General features: G+C 39.9%; 1 protein-coding gene across 1 annotated transcript in view; it reads right to left on the reverse strand.

Moving 5' to 3' along the window:
- PARP14 (poly(ADP-ribose) polymerase family member 14) overlaps positions 1 to 21,697 on the reverse strand; it is a 53,052-nt gene that overhangs the window by 26,142 nt on the left and 5,213 nt on the right. Inside the window, exons 2-9 of the mRNA XM_019650957.1 lie at positions 21,298 to 21,431; positions 20,504 to 20,537; positions 15,124 to 15,366; positions 12,595 to 12,831; positions 7,061 to 9,309; positions 4,915 to 5,151; positions 4,142 to 4,363; positions 1,251 to 1,334 (exon numbers count right to left, since the gene is read on the reverse strand). Of these exons, the coding sequence (XP_019506502.1) occupies positions 1,251 to 1,334; positions 4,142 to 4,363; positions 4,915 to 5,151; positions 7,061 to 9,309; positions 12,595 to 12,831; positions 15,124 to 15,366; positions 20,504 to 20,537; positions 21,298 to 21,431 (3,440 nt within the window). The remainder of the gene's footprint in view (positions 1 to 1,250; positions 1,335 to 4,141; positions 4,364 to 4,914; positions 5,152 to 7,060; positions 9,310 to 12,594; positions 12,832 to 15,123; positions 15,367 to 20,503; positions 20,538 to 21,297; positions 21,432 to 21,697) is intronic.

The following is a 21,697-nucleotide window of genomic DNA, read 5'->3' on the forward strand; positions in this document are numbered from 1 at the left end:
CTAAGAATTCTACATCTGGTAAAACTGTCCTTCAAAAATGAGGGAGAATTTAAGACATTTCCAAACAAGCGAAAGCTGAGGGAGTTCCTTACCAGTAGATCTGGCCTGCAAGAAATGCTACAGGAAGTTCTCGAGGTAAAAGGACACTAGACGGTAATTCAATGCTGTATGAAGAAATAAAGATCTCAACTAAAAGTACATGGGCAAATATAAATTGGATATTGTTGTGTGATATAATGGAGAATATACGAGTATCTGGTCTTTGTCCCTGGCTCCTGGCACAGAGCTTCAAGAACTCTTGGAATTTCCTGAGTGATAGGAGTGTTTTTTATGCTAATGAGATAACTCATTGTGGGTCCTTAGGTTGCTTCATGATGGGTGTTAGTCACCAGAAAGATGGACCGTGTGATTAGATGATTGGATATTTGGGCCAGCCTGACCTTCAGGAAGTGGAGGGGAACTGAAGATTGAGTTCAACTGGTTTAAGTAATTATGCCTACATAATTGCAATCCCAATAAAATCTGGACACATTGATGTGCAGGGATGGAGGCATGCCCAGGTTCCACAAAAGAGAAGGTATGGAAACTCTGTATCATCTCCCTGCGTGAGATATACAGAGCAAGGTATATCTTTTCACTTGTCTGTTCCTGATCTGCATCTTTTATAATAAAGCTGTAATAGAAAAAAAAGGAAAGAAAAGAAAAGAAAAAAGAACAGATCCTCAGGGACCAGTAGGACACTATTAAGAGGCCTAATAGTTATGTTATTGGAGCACCAGAAGGAGAGGAGAAAAAGATCAGTGCAGGGAAAATATTTGAAGAAATGACTGAAAAATCCTCAAATTTGATGGAAGACACACATATTCAGATTCAAGAAGCCTCGGCAAACTCCAGATAGGATAAACTCAAATATACAGCAGCAAATTTGACAGAGAAGAAGCATTTTGTTGGTATTGTCTCTTTAAATGTATCTATTTCCAAAAACACATGTTACATCATTCTTAGAAAATAGCCTCATCACTACTTAAAAACCCATTGTACGGATTATCTAACTTGGCCTGCCTACTCTTTCATTCTAAATCACACAAACATGGCCAGTGTCTTGCATGCTCAGGTATTATACATGAAATGTAATTTAATATCTTTTTCATCAAAGTTATTTTTTCATAAGAATCATCACTACCATCTTTCACTTATCACTAAATAGTTATTTAGCAATTTGAAATAATTTCTCAATTTAAAAGCTTTACTGAACCTTGTGTATTTTCAGCCTTGGGGATTTTGTCACTGATGAAATTTCCATTAGCCCTTCTGTCAAATTCATCTGAAAATGCCTGAAAATACAATGACAGTTTTGACTACTACAATTCTCAGTAGATGAATGAATTTGATTCATCATGGCTTTTGATCCTACATGCACAAATATTTAGGAGAGAACAATTCTCAAAGTATTATTTATTATCATTATAGATTTTTAAGTTATGAAAATACATATATTATTTCTATAAATGCATACTATGAAAATTATCAACAATGTAAACAATGATATAAATACAAAAATATTCATTACAGTGCTATCGATAATCAAGAAAAAATGTAACAGTTTAAAACCCAACAAGGAAATGGTTAAATAAATTTTAGTGTATTCACCTGTTAAAATATTTAGCAGCCATTTAGAATTGCATTTTCAAAGACTATTGGAATAGGGAAATACTTATTTTATATTATTAAATGAAAGAAGAACAACATTAATTACATTAATTACATTACACCACTTTATAAAGTACACATGTATAGAAGAAGGCTGGAATGAAATACGACCAAAAAAAGAATTTATACATTTTGTATTATTCAAAGTTTCTACAATGAACATGTATTACTTTCATTATCAGTAAGAGCAAATAACTTTCCAGTTGTTAAAAATATAGTGTTAAGAGAAAGATAATCACAATGCTTTGATTTTTAACTTCTTATTTGTATCAGGAGAGGAATGGGTAGGGGAGTATTGCTTTTTGGAGCCAGAGACTGGTGTATTTTAGGGTTAATGAACCTGTGAATTCCATTTCTTTGCCTGGTAGTGACACCTCCAAATCATAACTTTCTTCCTCCTTGTAAACAAGCAACAGAGAATTTTGTTGGAAAAAAAACAAGTAAAACCTTGGCTAAAAGGCTGATACAATCAAGGCAGAGGGACCAGCAGAGACTACAGCGCCAAGGTGTCAGGCTCATAGACCTCCAGGGGCCAGGCAGGTATGCTACAAGTGGAAGCTGGACTGTTGTGACTCTGGAGGACTACACAGCACCTGCCACTCAGCCACCACAAACTGTTCAGGCAGATATCCATGCCCAATGTGCCAGCATGTTTGACTTTTTAGGCTATAGTGGACATCTGGAGTTTTATGTGAAATGTTTGAGTTTTCAATGTTAGCAACTGATTCAAATTTTTAAAAAATAGTCCAAATAAAGCAGATTTAGACCATGTTCAGACCATGGGCTGCTGTTTTGCAACCTCTGTTACAGTGTCCACTTATAAATATCTCAATAAGTTTTGTTGATTTTTGTACGAAGATAACCAAAGTTTAAATGTCTTTAAAAGTTTTAAAAGGAAAAAATATCACGGCCATCTGTCGAGCATCAACACTGTTTCCAATGGTAATAAAGGCGTCTATAGAAACTAATCCTTTTACAGAATATTTGCAGAGGACTCTTGAGTTTTTCAGAAAGAAAATAGGGCCTGGGGTTGCACAGGAATAGTGAGATTTGAAGGTTCAGGTCCATGTCACAGGACTCGCTCCCCTATTCTGTCATTCAAAAACTCTTCAGCACTTTATGTCTCTAATTTGGTTCATTTTATGTGTATAAATCTTAGCTCCCAAAGTAATTATGATTTATAGGAGGAAATATGTGCTGCATACCCATTCCATGATCCATACTACCTTGTATAATGCAAGTCTAGGGAGGTCGTTCATAAAACATTTATTGACCAGATATTACTATAGTGATGCAGACCAATTAAATGGACTACATATTTTGCTTGGTTGGTTTGGCTGTCTGATTAGAATTTAGATTAGAATGTAAAGGTAGTGTCTAGATCCAGAAAAAAATTAAGTATGACCTAAAAATTCGGATGGTCCAATGATCCATGGACATTTTCTGGGTTGCTAGCCTTGATCTGTTTAATTCTTGCATCATTATGGAACTTTTCAAACATTTAATGTCATTTACTCTACTGGACTCTGAGGACTTGGAGGGCAAGGATATGGCCTCTTATTAAATGCCTCTTGTCCTCCCGTGATATTGAGTCCAGTGGCTCACCCATAGCTGATGTTCAGCAAATATGAGATGGTCGATAGACTCTCTATGACTGAAGGTGGTTCTGGTATTTCTGGTCCCAGCCTTCCTATTCCTATGGGGATGTGCTGAGTTCATTCTACACTCTTCAGTTTTATCTCATCCTGACAATCTCCTACACATAGGACAACAACTGTGCTTTTATTATTTATTAAAAATTCTGTGTTCATATGGAAAGGAATCCTGTAGATTAAAAAAGGGTTAAGGAATATGTCAACTCCATTGCAATATATGGGCCTGATTTGGATTCTGATTAAACAAACAAGCTGTAAAAACAAAACATTTATGAAACAGTTGAAAATTTGAACACTGACTTGATAATGAATGTAGTAAAGAAGTGATTGTCAATTTCTTTTATGTGTGAAATAGTGTTGTAGTTATGTTACTTTTTAAAAAGAATTCTAATGTCTAAAATACATACTGAATTGTTCATGGGTAAAATGTACATCTGGAATTTGCTTCAAAATAATACAGGAGGAAGGAAAATAAATGGAGATAGAGTGAAACATATTGGCCATAGGTTAATAATTGTGAAGATGAGTGATGGGTACAAGGGAGTTTATTACACTGTTTTGTCTGCTTTTGCATATGGTTGAAATTTTCCTTAATAAGAAGTTATTTTTTCTATATCCATACACTTGCTTGAAATTTGCCATGCTTCAACTAGTCTACTACTCTTTTACTTTCCTGTATGGGAAATACATGAAAGAAACAATCTATCAGATGACGAAGACATTGGAGACCATTAAGGGTCAGCTGCCAAAATAACCAGAAATGAGTGAAGCTGTACCTGAATATTTCCAAGATCATTCGGGTGCAGGAGAAAGCAAACCTCTTGTAAAGTTGTTGGTTGATAATTGCTACTAAATTTGAACACTTCTGAAATGATTAATTCAGCAAAAACAGTTTTAGGAAACCCCAAATTTCCTGTTCCTATGGCTGGAAATGCAATTGATTTTAAGGACAATCCTTCAGTGATTGCCAGACATTCTCTGATTATGTCTTCCATGATCTGAAAAATACAAAGCATATCCTTATACATTTTGCCTAGAAATGGGAGTTAGGACAAAAATAAATAAATAAATAAGAATTTAGTAACTTCGTGATCTCTGTCTACTCCTTTTTTGCTTTAAACAAAAGGCAGGTTAAGGGCAGGCAGAGGAGGGAAGAAAAATAGAGGAATAGATGAGGAAGAGAATGTGAGAAACCCTCCAAAAAGATTCAAACTCACTCAGCAATGAAGGAAAGAAGCAAAGCAACTACTGTTCCCATCCCTCACACTCTTCTATTCTTCATGCCCTTGCCTTGTGTTCTTCACAAAAGATATGTTATCTTCAGTAAGTCTTTCCTGACCCCCAATGATTGAGCACTATAATTAATTTATATTGTTAAGTAGTCTTCAGGAGAAGTCAGCTACAGCTGAAAGAAAGAGCCATAATGGCGGAACCTGCCAAGGATGTGGCGTTATTACAGAAGAGAAACAGACAGGGTTCAATCTATATTATCCTGAAAGGAGTCCAAAGAGGTACCCAATTTCCTGGAGAATTTAAAACCAGGCCCCACCTTCCGTGAAGATGTGCTGCCATTTTCCCAGCTCGGAGCCACCGCATGAAGCACAAGGTGGCAATGCAGATTGCAACCACTGGTTTGGAGAACTGTGCCCACATCAACAGCCACTCCTTGTCCGGTTGTGTTCAATTCTTCCTGGAGCTTTGGCCCAGCTTTTTCCAAGAGGGCTTGAGAAAGGGGCCCTTTATTAAGTGCAAGATCTGAGGGAATGGAGTTGACGATAACATCGGCCTTAAAGACAAAACCAACAATTTGCTTCAAATTCTAATAAAAAAGCGTTCATCAAGGAATGCTGTATTTGAGCCCCCAGACTTGGCACAATGGGTAACAACAAGATGATTAAGTTTTCAGAGATTTAAAATACCAAATAACACTCCAGGACAAAAGAGAGGTGACAAAAAGCAATGTGTAAATGGTATGGGATCACTGAGGTAGTCCAGAGGGAGTGCCTTCGGCGGCTAATGAAGACACGGGGGTGGGGTGGGGTGGGGGGTGATGTGGAGTCTAAGACCTGGGAATAGTGAGGCAGACAGAGAGAGACAGGAAAGTCACTCAGAAGGGGGAACGGCATGAATATGCATGGTAGGTTGTGAGCAGTGAGCAGATTAGCTTGACCTCATAGAGAGCTTCTGCAGTAAAATGCTTCAAGCCAGACTAGAAATGTTTTCACTGGGGGTAGACGGAAGAGGGCTTCGAGTGCCAGGCCAGCTGGACTTCCCCACAGATAGCGAGTGGCCATGGAAGCTTTTCACCAGGTCAGTTAATGTGAGCAGGTTAATTGGCTAGATTAAGACCTCAGTAGAAGAGAGAAGGCACATGACCAAGTGATTTTCAAAGCTGCCCTGCATGAGTCACTAAGGAGCAACGCATAGCAGGTACTGTGGCATCAGAAGCCAAAACATCTATGGGAATAAAAGGAATAGAAGGAATGTCTTACTATTCATTGTTCAAGGTAGACAAGGAATGGGACCCATTCTAATTACTGACTCTTGGTCAAAAGTTTCCTGTTTATTTGTGTGTTTTTTTTAAATGAGAAACAAAATTATTTTTAATATTTTGAAATAGTGCAATGGTGAAGAGCCTGAACAAATTCCAATCCTGGCTCCACCATTTGCTAACAGTGGGGTGTGGGCAAATTATTTAACCCCTCTAAATCTCATTCCTTCATCTGTGAAGTGAGAAGAATAATAATCCTGAAATCTACCTCATGGCATTGAATGAGAAAATGCACTTAGCATAATGCCTGGCACATACTAAATAATCAATGTTAGCTGTTATTCTTGTAATTATTATTTAAAGTTATTATATAAGGAGGATGACTCACAGAATAGGAGAAAATATTTGCAAATTATATAACTGGTAAGGGACCTGTATCCAAAATATATAAAGAACTCTAAAAATTCAGTAATAAAAAAGAACCCAATTTAAAAGTAGGCAAAGGATCTAAATAGACATTTCTCCAAAGGAGATATGCAAATGGCCTTCCCTAGGAATCCCTTCCTCAGGCCTGCCCACAATCCCCAAATGAAAGAAGTAACAGCTGGCACAGCAGGGGCTTCCAGGACTGCTGTTCCCATTTAGTTAGAGCCTGTGTTGCAAAGGTTGTTATACATATTTTTTGAAAACATGTCACCCCCTAGCAGACCTACAAGAGTTATCCCTGCATATTACCCAGACCCTTCCCAGGTCCACTCTACTTTCCTTCCCATATTTTCTTACTGGTGTTGGAGGCCCCCTGCTTACCCTTGTTCAGGTTCATTGACAAGATTACTGTCCTCTGTCCCCATCCTATGCTCTAATTTTTCAGCATCTGCTATCAGTAAATTTGACAGGAAATTAACCTTAGGTTAATCAAAATGTGACAGGCGTGAAGGCACTGAAAAAGGACAGAGATCCTTATAAACGTGAGGATTTTCACTGGAAACCTAGTGATCTGAATACACATCCAGTTCCCACATAACTGGCCAATCTCTTTCAGTAAATGCCATGGTGAAGTAGCCCAATTTTTTAAGGAAACCTGTTTCCAGGCCATGGAGGGCATGGGATTCTCCCCCTTGATTCTCTCCCTAATCTTCCTTTGGCAACAGGCTAACTGGAGTTGCAGCACCTTGGTGGGTGTTCCGTACATAGGGACACTCACCGTAGCATTTTGCACTTCTCCTTTCAACAACTGGATCTTCAGGCCTCCTGGGCACAACAGCATGTGTCTGTTCCCATGATCTATTCTCAAGCTGAGCTGGACTGCTGCTGGTAAACTGGGCGGGGAAGCAGTTTCAGACAGAGTGTTTTTAAATACAGTTTTCACAGCTTCAGCAAAGGCCTCAACAGTCGTCTCAGCTGTATCCACAAGGTAAACCTCTTTCAAGGTGCGTCCTTCCCAGTTATACTGGAAGTTTTCCTTGATGGCCAAAACAATGGTGTTCACACACTGGGGTAAAGGAAAGCCAAAGGTTCCAGAACCAATGGCAGGGATGGCTATGGATCTGTACTGGTGTTTTTCAGCCAAATGGAGACTTTCTTCCACAGCCCTCTTTAACAGGAACACACACTCTTGGGCATCGCTTCCCTTCCACTTCGGCCCTACTGCATGGATCACGTGACGGTAGGGGAGCTTTCCTGCTTTCGAGATGGTAGCACGGCCAGGTGGGATCTTGCCTTTTTTCTTCACTATCTGGTCACAGTCTGCTTGGAGTTCACGGCCAGCTGCTTTCAAAAGAGCAGCGGAAAGACCGCCATTGTGCTGGAGAGCCTCATTTGCCGAATTCACCACCACTTCGACAGGAAACTGGGTCAAATCGCCCTGCTGTACAATCAGCGAGACTCCAGGGGCCAAGTCTGCCCGGGAGAAGCACTTCTGTCCATCAGCACCGCCTCCCTCCTTCTTTTCTTCTTTCTGCTGTAGTTCCATAAAACAACCAAATGACCGTCTGACCTGATTTTTAAAATTCCATTCATTAGCCTGGAAGAGCTGCCTGGCTCCTGGCTTATCAATACAGATGCTTTGAACACAAACTGAGTCCCTGGCTTGCTTGAGGATGTTCATTCCCTCCAGGACTTGAGGCTTTGAGCCAATCAGTAAAATGCCTTTTTGTTTGTTGGCAGGATTGAAATCTACCTGAACATTTACCTGCTTTATCTTTTGCAAGAATTGCTTCTTCTGTGCTTTTAAATAATCAATAACTAAGGTAGGCTTTACTTCAATAAATCTCTCTATTTTCATGTTTTTTTCTATAAAGTCAAAAAGGAAGCTGTAGATGTCATTTACTTCTTTCACACAGCCTGCAATGATGACCGCAGCTGTGGTTTCTGAAGTTAATTCATTGATTATTACAGTCTTTGAGGAAGAATTGCGTTTCCTATGCAAATTGTGAATGATGTCTTTCCACTTCTTACCATTAAGAAATCCTCTGTCCTCGATGTCTATGCGCTTATAATTCAGGCCACTGACCATTTGCTTTTCAGCTTCTAATAGGACTTCAGAAGAACAGCCGGTTAAGAGAACAGTTGTAGCCTCTAGTTCATAAATTGCAAGGATTTTCTGAGCTATAAAAAGAGAATTCGAGAATTCTGCACAGTCGACCTGTTGCAAAAACTGGAAAACCTCAGGCGGAAGCTGAATGTTTTTCTGAGCCATGGTGTACACCTTTTCCTGGATTTCACACTTTACTTTATACACATCTGCATGGAATCCTTTCAAGCACAAATGTTGAGTGACTTCATCATAATAAATCTCCATCTCTGGGTACTCCGTGTGGAAACGCTTCTGTATACCGCTGTGGCACAAAAGAGAATACTTTGCTGGAGAAACGGCTACTTCTGCCTTTAGACTTTGCTCTTCTCTCTTCATTTTTTGAGTGGTGCTTTCTATTAATTCCTTGATTTGTGGCTCAATGTCTTGAACATCCTCTGATTTCCCCACTAAGGTTACAATCTCCAAAAGTGTATCAAACTCAATCAAAATCCTATCGTTTTCTAACTTGTTTTTTATGGTGTCCCACACTATTGGATCCACTTTAAATGACGTAACTTTATATCTAGACCTAATGTCAGAGAATGCTGTGGAAGCATCCTTCTTCCAGTTCTTGATTTTTAGTCTTCCTTGATTGACTAAGGTGGCTGCAGGTCGGATGGTAACTTCACCACTGAGTGGGGACCATGTTAGCTCACAGTGACAACGTCTCACTTCTTCATTTATCTCTTCAACCAGGTGATTATTTTTGTACAAGAATTTCCGTAAAGGAAGATCCAGTGATTCTCTAAATGGTGCTGGAAGCTTGATCAGAGGCTTCTCCTTTCCATACAAAGCTGTGCCCAAAGAAGTATAGTATGGGAACACAGACAATGGCATATTATTGAAGTCAAGTTTCTTGGTCATGATGGTGCCTAACACTTAAAAGGAGAGAGAGAAAATAAAGTAATCCCAGTGTAGTATGTTTCAAATAAGAGCAAACAAGAAAACAAACCTTTCCTATTCTAGAGGGAAAACATCCTAATGTTTGTAGAACTTTGATGTTACAACATGTTATTAAAAAGCAGCTCTATTCTCAAAGTGCTCAAATATAAATTGATGTGTAATAACACTGCATAGGTATCCCTTGTTGAATGGAATAACTACTTTCCAGCCAAGATCACTCTATGTTGAAATTCTGTTATGTCGATTCTATTTTCTGATGATAACACTGATATATCACCACCAGGTTAAGAAACAAATAGGACTTTGGTCACAAGCAAGGGGATCATGTTTGCTCCAGTGTAAAGAATATTTTGGTGCTCAAAGCAAAGCTTGCCTAAGAATCATGCAATGTGCTGCTTCTTGTATGTCTCACAACTTTAGGCTTCATAGATGACTTAGATTCCACTAATACCTCTAGGGGGAGGAGTACAATAATCATTATCATAGCTTACCATGTGTCAGACACTATTCTAAGTGCTTTACATATATTTAATTAATTTAATCCTCACAACAACCCCTTGAGGTAGAGACTATTATTATCATCCCTACTTACAAATGATAAAGCTGAGGCTATGGAAGGTTAGATAACTTGAATAGGGTCATATAGAAATGTAAATATCTGAGCTAAGATTCAAGCCAGCGTCTGTCTGACCCCAAAGCCCATGCTCTTGCCCCTCTACCGGGGGGTCCAAACCGCGGTCATCCTCAAAGTCATCAGAGAGCCCAGCCCAGAGACTCTGATTCAGTAAGTCCTTACCTTTCCTGTCCCTGCTACAATCCTCCACCTGCCACTTTTACTGGGACAGTCCCTAGGGTGGGATATATACGCACGCGTGCGTGCGTGTGTGTGTTGGGGGTGGGCGGAGTACTCTCCAAAGCCCCTCTTCATTTTGTGTTAGTTATTAGAAAGGTACAAGGGGTCTAAGAAGCAAGGGAATTGAAATGAATTCCAGTAACAGCTTGGATTAAAATAACATCCTTGTGGAAAGATGTTAAAAATCACTTGGCCTGTGCATGATTGGCTCCTAGGCCTTGAGGCAGACATAATAAAAAGAACATGGCCTTCAGAGGTCCAGACATATGGTTTCAACTTCTCAACATGGTCCCCTATAGGCTCCAAACCTGGGCAGTACCAGTGACCACTAACATACACTGAGCACCCACCATATAATAAGCACTTTGCAGATATAATTTCATTTAACCCTCACAGCATTTCCTCTGAGGTAAGTAGTAGCATGAGCTCTGTTTTGTAGATGAGAAAACAGGATTTGGTGAGTTAAGGTAATTTCCCAAGATCACAAAGCTAGTAAGCACCAAAGCCAGGATTTGAACTTGAGTCTATCTGACCCAAGAAACATCATAGATGTCACCTTAATGTGCTGTAAGTTCTCCATCCTGTTTCCTCTTCTGTAAAGAAAGAGTAACTATATCTAACTATGCAGGTTATTATGGGGATTCAATGAGATACTGTCACAGACAATGTAGCAAAAAATCTCATATGCAATAGGTGTTTAATAAAAGTTCCTTTCCTTAAGATTTTATGAATCAGTTTTTATGAAGTTGACCCAAATAATTTCACAGTGAAGTGCCTAACATTCCTCTCAAATAATCTACATAAAATACAATATTGCTAAATAAATTCTGTTCTTAATCCAGCTTTATCTACAGTTTACCTCAGTATTGGTAACCCACTGTAAGCGGTGAAATATCCCACAAGAAAAATAAGTATTATAGGTAAACAGGAGATTGGGAAAAAGTGGAGCAGTTAAGAGCATAAATTACGAGGCCAGACTACCCAGGTTGACATCCTGGCTCTGTCACTTACTAGCTGTGTAACTCTGGTCATGTTGTTTGACCTTTCTGTGCCTCAATTACTTCATTTGTAAAATAGAGATTACAATAATAGCAATTCCCATAAAGCAATGTCTGTGACTGCACTTTGTAGCACTCTGCAGAGCTATATAAGTCACAATTATAAGAAGGAGAAGCCAGAGAGAGAAAGGGGAAACCTGTGTATCTCAGACAGTAGAGACTAGAGAGTGAGTGAGGTTAGAGTAGGAGGCATGGTCAACATAGTCAGATGGTGCCAAGAGAAACGGAAAATTTGAGAGTGCCCTTCTGTTCACAGGTGTAACTCTGGCATAAAATAAACCTTAACTAAATAGTTCTTATTATTATTTGTACACACGTAACTAGGCATTCTGAGGACACACCCAACTGCCCTCTGCCCTCAACTTGTTCACAATCCCCAAAGTTGTCAACTCCCACCATAAGCTGGGAGGTTAACTTCTAGGGTAGACAGCTTTATGTAACTCTCCCCCTGCGCCCGAGACCAGGCTGAAGGAGATAGAAAGAACATGCAAGAGGATTCCCTTTTGTTCTTTTGCCCAAGGAACACTAGGTCTTTCATTCCATTTTAATCTAAACCATACCTTCACCCCATTTTCTCCAACTCGTAAAAGCTGAAAGGAGGCTCCCATTAAGCAATTTCTCTTGAGTGGCATACCACATGATCTGTTTCAGTGCTCCCCCAAGCACAGTGTTCCTTCTTTCCCTACAAAGTCTGGCTCCTTAATTCCTACCCCTCAGCCTTGGCTTCTGAACATCAGTGGACTCTCCAACATGCCTCAGACTTTGCACATGCCTCAGAGCTTTAGCAATCTATGTCCGCAGAACCCTCACAAGTGTTTTCCTAAAGTTCAGCTGGACATGGTTTACACAGGTTCACTGCAAAGAACAATCCAGTAGGCATCTACCGACAATGTGAAATCACCCCTATTCATTTCTGAATGATGACACTGACACGTGAAAGGGGAAGTGTTGCTACTTCATAGGAACTATATGTGATTCTGAGTATTTGTTTACCTAACTTTGTTGAAATTAACTTGAGAATTTCTACCAAGTGTACAGCTAAAAAAGAAATCGTCTCTTTTTTAATACAGTATTTCCAAGATTGTAAAAATTATATGTTTTTCAATTCATCTTAGGTAAAGACTCATGAGAGAATCTTCTTATATCTTTCAAAAACTTGACATTAGTTTTCTAAAGTTTGAATCACTCATTACGCATCATATCCCACATGAACAGGATTACTAATTGGATTACCAACGAAATATGCAAACAAAAAATAAAATATATCAAAATTCAATTGATAACTGTTAAGATCTACTAAAATGGATTAGATTATGCCAGGTTTACAAAATAAGGCAAATAAATATTACCTCTTCTGTCAAAAAATTCAATCAGAGCTGAACTCTCTTCAGGAAAATATTCAATATGGGCAACTCTTCCCCCTCCATTTTGAGGATTTTCAAATAAATGTTTTAAATTATAGTCATCAACACCAGGTGGCAGGTTTTCAACCCTGATTGTTTTTGTCACTTCCAGAAGTCTTGGAGAAAGTTGAAGTTGTTTCACTGAATGGTGGTCGACACAATCATCAACAAATTTCATGGTATCTACAAAACAAAATCAATCAATCATAAAATTATGATTATGTCTGTATATTATACAGAAGAAACTCAAAATGAATTTAGATGGGGGAAGCTAAGCACTCAAGTTTTAGATTGCAAATTTTAATTCCTACATGGGAATTTACATGCCTAAAACTCCCAGTCTCTGAACAATGACACATATATGAATGTCTTACCTGGATTACTGCCACTGAGCTGTGTGCCTGCCTCTGCTCACAACCCTCTCCAGCCCTCCTTGACATCACCACTTGAGTCTTCTCTTTATAATACAAATCTTATTTCACCCCTTTTTAAAGTCTGTGAGTGGCTCCCCATTACCCCAGCCATGAGTTCACACTCCTTAGCTAGGTTTACAATGCCCTTGGCCATTTGACTCCAAACTAATTTTCAAATATCTCCTTGGGTTATTCTCTGCCATTTTATTTTGCATATTGCCACAAAAACTAGTCATTATTTTGATAACCCATTCTCTTTTGTCTTTGTACATACAATTTCCTGTGCCTGAAGTGCCCTTCTCGAATTTTTTTTAATCCTGGTCCTATTCCTCCTTCAGGACTCAGCCCAATTATCTCTTTCAAATCAACAAATATTGATGATGGGCCCACAGTGTACTAGGCACTGGGCTAGAAGCTGGGGGTAGAGCGATGAATATAACAAATTCTTGAACATTTACCATCCAGGAGGGAGGAAGTCTTAAAATCAAACAAATGGCCTATTGTCAGATCAAATGAGGTGGGAAGACTAAGGATTTTCAGAGTAAGTGGTGACTGATCTGAGTTTTGAAGGATGAAGAAGAGTTAACTGGACAGATAAGGGGAGAAAACATTTCAGGCAGAGAGAACAACAGTGGCATGAAACAACAATAGTGTATTTTGGACTTGACAGACTGGTTCTTATGGAGTATAAACTTCATAGAAGGGAGTAAGTAGGCAGGGCAAAACCAAGCCACCTTGTTTGGGTCCCCTTTCCTCCCATTCCCCACAGTTTGCTGTTCACAGCTGAGGGAGGCAGCTTCTCCTCTTGAATCTTCATTATTCATTTACATATGGATTTCCTCCCTGCCCCATATGAGTTCCTCAAGAGCAGGAACCAAGAATTACTCATCTCTGTACCCAAAGCACCTAGACTAGTGAACCATAGTAGGTGTTCAAGATTTTTGATCAATGAACAAAAGTCCATTTAGTTTTACCTTTATAAGAAATCATAAATTTAAAAATAGAATAGCTCCCTTTATTGAGTCCTTCCCATGTCTCAGGTACCATGTTAAGAGTTTTTCAAACATTATCTCATTTAATCTCCACACAAACTCTAATTAGGTATTATTATCCCCATTTTATAGGCGAGGAAAGTAAAACACACAGAGGGTAGTAACTTAGATAACTCAGATAATTAGTTAAATGGTGAAGCTAAAATTTTGACTTCATGACCTGTGCTCTTAATTAACCATTCCACTGTCACGGCTATGAATAGTGAGAGCTCGGAATTGGAAAATTTCCTTGTCTTTTTGGAGATGGCTCTTCTAATCTCAGAGATTGTCCACAGACTCCTCACACAAACCTCAATGAGCATTCATTTCCTGCATCACATGCACTTACTCTTCCTGTATATGCGGATGACCACGAAAGTACTAAGAAAATATATGCTAAAGGGGAAAGAGAACAGGCTGTACAGAGGTGTGCTGCCTGAGTTTAAATCCAATTATTCCACTTATTAGCATCTCTGCGCCTCTGTCTCCTCAAGTGTAAAATGATGAATAATAATAATCTCAAAATGTTATTGAAAGGAACAAATCCATTAATGCATGTAAAGACCTTAGCATAATACCTAACTTATAGTAATACTATATATGAATATTTGCTATTATTATTACCTTCAAGTCCAATTTGGTAATACAGGTCAATATTTACTTCTCCCAATGAGGTAACACATGAGAAAATGCTGACGCCTCTGCTTGGAATCACTTTAATAACCTTAGACTGTAGATTTCTATTTGGGTGTACTCTCTCTCTCTCTCTCTCTCACACACACACACACACACACACACACACACACACACACACACACAATAAAGTTTGATCTACTAAACATACAAGAATTTGGATTTAAACCAAATTTGCTTTTCTTTTAAATAAAAAAAAGATCTATATTAACTTGAAGTCCTCTCTTACTAGCTACTAGAAAAAGTCAAATTTTCAGAGCTATTCCATTAGCTGGATGTCCCAAATCCCAAAAGTGGGTGCATAGAACACTGGCAAATGAAGCATCAATTAATCTTACCTATATATTTTTGAAAGGTAACTATGGCAACATCAAAATCTCGTATTACTTCTACTTGAAAATCATCACTTGACAGGCCACTTAGGTTCTCCACTAACAAGATTAACATCATATCAGTCACATTTGCTTGGAGATTTTCAAATGCAACCAAAGAGGGAATATTTTCACAGTGTTTTGGGATATCTTCCATTTTTTCTGATCTTCTATCGAGAGAGATTTCTGAATCCAGTTCTTTCGACGTATCTAATTTTAGGGATACAAAAGAAGTCAAGATGTTACATTTACTACCATGGTCTTAGCAAAGTAAATTATCATAAGACACTGCCCTCTTTTCTTCCCAATTTCTTGGCTAACTCAAATAAAAATAGATATTATAAGGCTTTTTGCTTAAATTAATTAAAAATAAAATGTACCATTTTATTATTATTACTTTTAATTTTATCACACCCTTTTCTGTTGATATATATTTCTATCACAGCACCATATTATAATTATTGAACTCAGTTTCTCAGAGTAAGGGACATGTTTATGCATCCTTGTATTGCTGGCACATGGTATACACTTGAAGCTCAACAAAAGTTTGCTGAATTGGAGATTTACTGCTTGGACCACCGGAAGAACGCAAGAATATCTGATGATGCCCAAACATGGGCATCATCTAACACATTATGCTCTGAAAAGCAATAAGTTCTCATTACTGAAGAAGAAAAAGATACTTGCATTGAATGACTAAGGAATACAAATAGAAGGTAAAATGGCCTAGAGAGCTGTATGTATACATCAAACTCACTGAATAGCAATCACTCCAGGCAGTTTGTTCCTCTCTACTATTGACCATAAGTGAATTACACATATAGATAGTCAGTCTCACTCTACTGCAGTGAAGCATGATGGGTACTATACGATCTTTTGACATTCTTTGAGCAACTATTCAGTTGGGGCCCTTATTATGTTCAAGGTCCTGGATGTGTGGAAAGAGGTGCATACAAAAAAAACATTAGATGGGGAAGTTATAGATTTTTCTAATGAACTATTTAAGAAAAATGAGAAAGGGAATTGACATTTGTAAATGTTTATCATGGCAGAGTAAAATGCTATGTGCTCATCAAATCCATTTAGTTTTCTTTCTGTGAAACATTTCCCAGACTTTTTACAGTTCAATTCCTACAGTAGAGTTCATGTGGCTAATAGAATATGGGTGGAAGTGGTAAATTCCACTTCCAAGCATGGCCAATACAAGTTACCTTCACATAGATCTCCATTCTTCATTGCTGTGATCTTGGAGGCCACATATCAAGGATAATAGTATCAAAAGATGGAAGGAGCCTGGATTCCTGAATGACTGCGTTTAGAGGTCTAGACCTCACATGACCCTAGTTGCCTACTTCACTGAACTGTGATGTGGGGGGCTGTTTGTTACAACAGTTAGGTCACTCTGACAAATACTCCTCCTATGTGCTGGATGTGGCACCATGCACACACACTCATGCCAAATAAAAAATAGCTTAAGGATTGAATAACAACATAAACAAGCACTCAATGAGACAGAGATGACAAACCAAAACAACTACTGGGCTGGGGGTGAGGTTATATGAGTTCAACCCCTGACTCCACCATTCTTTAGCCATGTGACCTCAGGCACATCTCTTAATGATAAAATGAGACTATTGGACTAAGCAAATGTTAAGAGCCTTTCCAGCAATGTAGTTTTATAATCCCATGACTATTAAAAGCTTCTTCAGGGCCGGCTGTGTGGTGCGTTGGTTAAGAGTTGGTTTGGGAGCACCAGATCTGAGCAGCAGGGCCACCGGTTCAGATCCCACATGAGGGCCAGTGACGCTGCACCCTCTACAGCTAAGATGGTGAACAACAGCTCAACCTGGAGCTGGGCTGCTGTGGACTGCAGTGACGGTGTAGGCTACAGTGGGGCTGCAGTGGGCTGCCATAAGCTACCGTCAGGGACTGGCAGCTGGCATGAGCCGCTGTGAGCCGCCATCCAGTGGCCGGCGACCAACTGCCTCACCCAGAAAGCGCACAATGATAGTACCAACATGGGCCAGAAGCAACATCCTCCACAACTAGACTGAAAAAGAAAAGGACAGCCACTTGTCTGTTCCCCTTCCCCGATTCCCCAATGCTATTCCCTTCCCCCAATTCCCCAATAAAATCTTTAAGAAAAAAAAAAAAGCTTCTTCACAAGGGAAGCCTGGTTAACGGCCAAATAAAGAGCATCAACCATCCAGCCAAGATTCCATGAGAAAGAGATAAAGGGACTGGGTTGGCTTGGAAAGGCTTTAGAGAAGAGGAGGAAGCTCAGTAGATCTTGAAAGGTATAGAAAAGTGGGGTAGAGAGTATTGTGAGCAACAGAAGTACAGGCAGAGTGTCATGACTGCACCAAACTATTTAGAAAATCGTGATGTGGCCAATAAAGGTTCATCCAGAATGTGGTTTGGACTTTATCTTGCCATTGGTGGTAAGAGTAAGTCAGGGAATGTTTCTGTGAAAAGGATGATGCGATATCCAGCAACAGTACAAAGAACTAATCAGATTTAAGGAGAAGGACATCAGATAGAGAGAGACTAAGCAGGGTGTTCCTGCCATCCTGGATTTGTGAGGTAATAATAGGAGTCTGGGGTGAAGAAGGGATGGATAAGGAAAATTGTTTTTTAAATTGATACATTTCAGGGCCTGCCAAGTGGCACATTGGTTAAGAGTTGGCTTGGAACGCCAGCTCTGAGCAGCAGGGCCCCGGTTTTTATCCCACATGAGGGCCAGTGACACTGCCCTCTACAGCTAAGATGGTGAACAACAGCTTGACCTGGAGCTGGGCACCGTGAGTCGCCAGCAGTGGCGTAGGCTGCAGCCCCTGCTGCAGTGGGCTGCCGTGAGCTACCGTGAGTGACCGGCAGTTGGTGTGAGCTGCTGTGAGCCGCCATGAGCAACTGTCCAATGGCTGGTGAGCTGCCTCACCCAGGAAGAGCACAATGATAATACCAACATGGGTCAGTGAAGCGACATCCTCCACAACTAGACTGAAGAACAAAAAGACAGCCACTTGTCTGTTCCCCTTTCCCGATTCCCCAATGTTGTTCCCCTCCCCCAATTCCGCAATAAAATCTTTAAAAAAAATTGATACATTTCTGTGACCAATATATGTGAAAGCTTAAAGAGGAGAAATGACTGAAATTTCTAGTAGGTGATGGGAAGACTGGCTGTGTACTTCATGAAAAATAAAGAAGCCAGAGGAGGGCACTGGTTTGGGGAGGCAGATGACACAGGTGGCTTCAAACGTATTGGCTCTAACATATTTTCCAACAGGAAGGTCAGACACAAGGTCTGGAATTTAGAAGAGAGTTCAGGCTAAAAATACAGGCTTGGAAAAAACAGAATTTGCTGACCACAAGTGACCAGTATTTCTCTGCTCCTGCTCATACTTCACTTCTGGTTCTTCCACTTGCTGGTTTCTAACTTTCAGGCCCAACCCAACTCAGCTTAGCCTGGAACAGGACATTGCGGTAGTGCTCGCATCCCCTGATGCTGGTGTGTGCCTTGATAGACCTTTCTCTGCTCTGTCAACTGCATGTCTATCTTTAACTTGAAGCTCTGGGTTTCAGGCATGCCTAGTGCATTCGTGGTGCAGCATTCTCTGATCTCCTCATCCCTGAGATATGGGACCTATTAGAGAATCACCCTCCATCCTCAGTTTGCTCAGCTCTGAAAATTGTCTACACCATTCTAATTAATTTCAAGAGCCTTAGAGCTATTGTCAGGACTCAGTGTGGAGCAACCATTAAACAAAGGACCTGCTCTCCCATCTCTTAAAAGGGTCAACTTAAGTATCTTGTCAAAGACTACCCAACTTCCTGGCTGGTTACTATCATTAGAGTTAAGGTCAGGTAAAAACAGGCTAGTAAATGGGTCTAAAATTTCCAGGACAATGAAAAGTTCATTGGTGGAGTGGGGTTGGATGGCTCTCCCTGAGAATACATACACTTGGGGTTTTAAGGAAATCTGAAGCAGTGCTAACAAATCAGTTAAGACAGAGTTAGGGTAAAATCTATGTCTAAGTCTGTGTAAGAAACACAGATTTGATTAAATTCTAGATGCAGGAAATGGTACAGATATAAATATACAAAAATAAAACCACTTCCTGGTTAAAATTGAGCTTAAGGGTGCAGCACATAAGGCATCTTCTAAGAAATAGATAAGGATTTAGAGAGTCACAATGAACAATGGGAGGTGGGTGAGCCAGTCCGATATCTGAAGAATGGAAAGCAGGAATTACTCTAAAGAGACAACAACAACAACAAAAATTCTATCCCATAAGAACCATGTTAAGGAAACCATGCATACTAGATTCTACAGTTTAACAGTACATGCATGCTAGATACACACACACACACACACACACAGTGTATATACATACAATGTAAAAATAAAACAAATAAGCATATAATATATATATATATATATATATATATATATATATAATTATTCAGTCATTTTATCAAGTAAGGCAGTTCTTATCCTAGTGCCATTTTCAAAAAGAGAAAATTGCAAAAATCAGAACATGTTCTCAAGACAATTTCAACTTTAGAGGACAATATTTATATACTTTTTAGAATTCCTTTTCCCTAAGATCTGGGCATATGTATCACTTTCTCTCTCTTGCTCAGCCATTCAATACAGTTCATCATTTCCTCCCCTTTATAACAGCATGTTTAGCCAGGAAAACTACGTAGTCACTTCTTTAGTAAATGTCAGGTGGTACTATAGGCCAACACCCAGACACTAGTTAAGCTGCAGAGTCCACAACAGCAACTAGGTGTCAGGCTGTTTCCTACAGCAGATGGGACCAGAAGAGGTGCTGCTGGTCTGGAGGGCTGCACCCCCATCCTAAACGCAGCACCCAGATGCTTTCATACACAGCAAAACTACACCTTCCTGTTGTGGCTCCAGAGAGCAGCACTTTCTACACCCAGTGCTCAGAAATTGACATAGCCACACACGGCACCCGTGATACGTAATGTCCTTGCTTCTCAATGGCAGGTTGGGCACAGGGGCTCTAAAGGTCAGTTCATCACCACTTTCCAGGTACCTCGTTGCCCTCCCCTCAATTGCAAGGTGTCGTCTCCCAGTCCCCACAGAAAAAGCTGTTCCCATCCTTCTGACCTGAGCCTTACAACTCAAGAGGCTCCCCCAGTGTTCACCCTCTGCATAGCTGGCTGAGAGTACATAGATGGTACAGCTCAAGGCATCTCCAAGCTGAGCAAACCCTGCCTTATGAAGTCAAGAAGATAAGGATGATGTCCACAAGTGCCATCTTTAATAAAAGCAAAACTGCCTGGTGAAGGCCAATCATCTCAACTGAGATCTTACCTGGTGCTTTGGCAAGTTCTTTGGTCTTGGATTCCTAAAATCCAAACAATAAAGTAGCATTAATAAATTACTAATAAATTCTTTACATTAAAAAATGTGCCAGGGAACAGCCTGGAGACGTAGGGTCAATAGAAACAATCATGAAAAGCCCTGGCAATGATGCTGTTGAATGCACCGAATGTGTAGTGGCACCTCCATTTACTCAGCACACTGGTAAAAGTGAGTCACAAGTAACCGAAACCCCAATGAATGCTAAGTGTCTGGGGTATGGGGTAAGACTTACATCTTTCCCCCATTTAACATTTATTGAATGTTTCCTATGAACAAGCATTGTGTCATTTGCTTTACAGAGGTTGCCTCATCTAATCTTCACAACAATCCAACAATCCAAAAAAGTATTAATAGATACTATTCCTAAACCGTTTTACAGCTGAGGAAATACTTAGTACATGCAGCATGGATCACTGTCCCTTTAAAATAATGTAAAAATAAAACAAATCAGCAAGTTCCAGGTTAAGAGCACCCAGGACAAACAGACCCAGAATTTCACATCTCAAACCACCCTTATGGTAACGCCCAAATCTTGACTTTTCCAAGTGTCTAATATCAAACAAAATCCTTCATGATTCCATACCTCCCCTCCCCTACTCTCACTCCCTCCATATCTGTAAGTTGCTTTTCTCACCCCAGATTGATTTATACTTTTCATTCCACTAGATTTTCCTCATTGTGCTTCCCATCCCAGACACCTTGGGAGAACACCTTACTTCCTTTTTACTCACTCCTTTACATACCTTTGTTGGAGTTTTCCTCTCAGAGACATCATGGACGTCATCTGGGGCCGTGGGCAACTGGAGAGTTAACTTGAATGTTCCTTTTCCTGGCAATACTAACTCGTGGTTCCCTCTCGCCAGAACTTTCTGCCGAACTGAAATATTTAGAAGAAGAAAGAAGAAAGAGAAGGAGAAGGAGAAGGAGAAGGAGAAGGAGAAGCAGAAGGAGAAGAAGAAGAAGCCAATTGTCAATAAATCTTTATTCAAAAAAAATTATTCCGTGGGCCGGCCGAGTGGCGCGATGGTTAAGAACTGGCTTGGGACACCAGAGGGCTCCGGTTCGGATCCCACATATGAGGGCCAGTGACACTGCCCTCCACAGCTAAGATGCTGAACAACAGCTCAACCTGGAGCTGGGCTG

Source organism: Hipposideros armiger, unplaced genomic scaffold (assembly GCF_001890085.2).
Source record: "Hipposideros armiger isolate ML-2016 unplaced genomic scaffold, ASM189008v1 scaffold_8, whole genome shotgun sequence".
In the NCBI taxonomy this organism is placed as follows: Eukaryota; Metazoa; Chordata; class Mammalia; order Chiroptera; family Hipposideridae; genus Hipposideros; species Hipposideros armiger.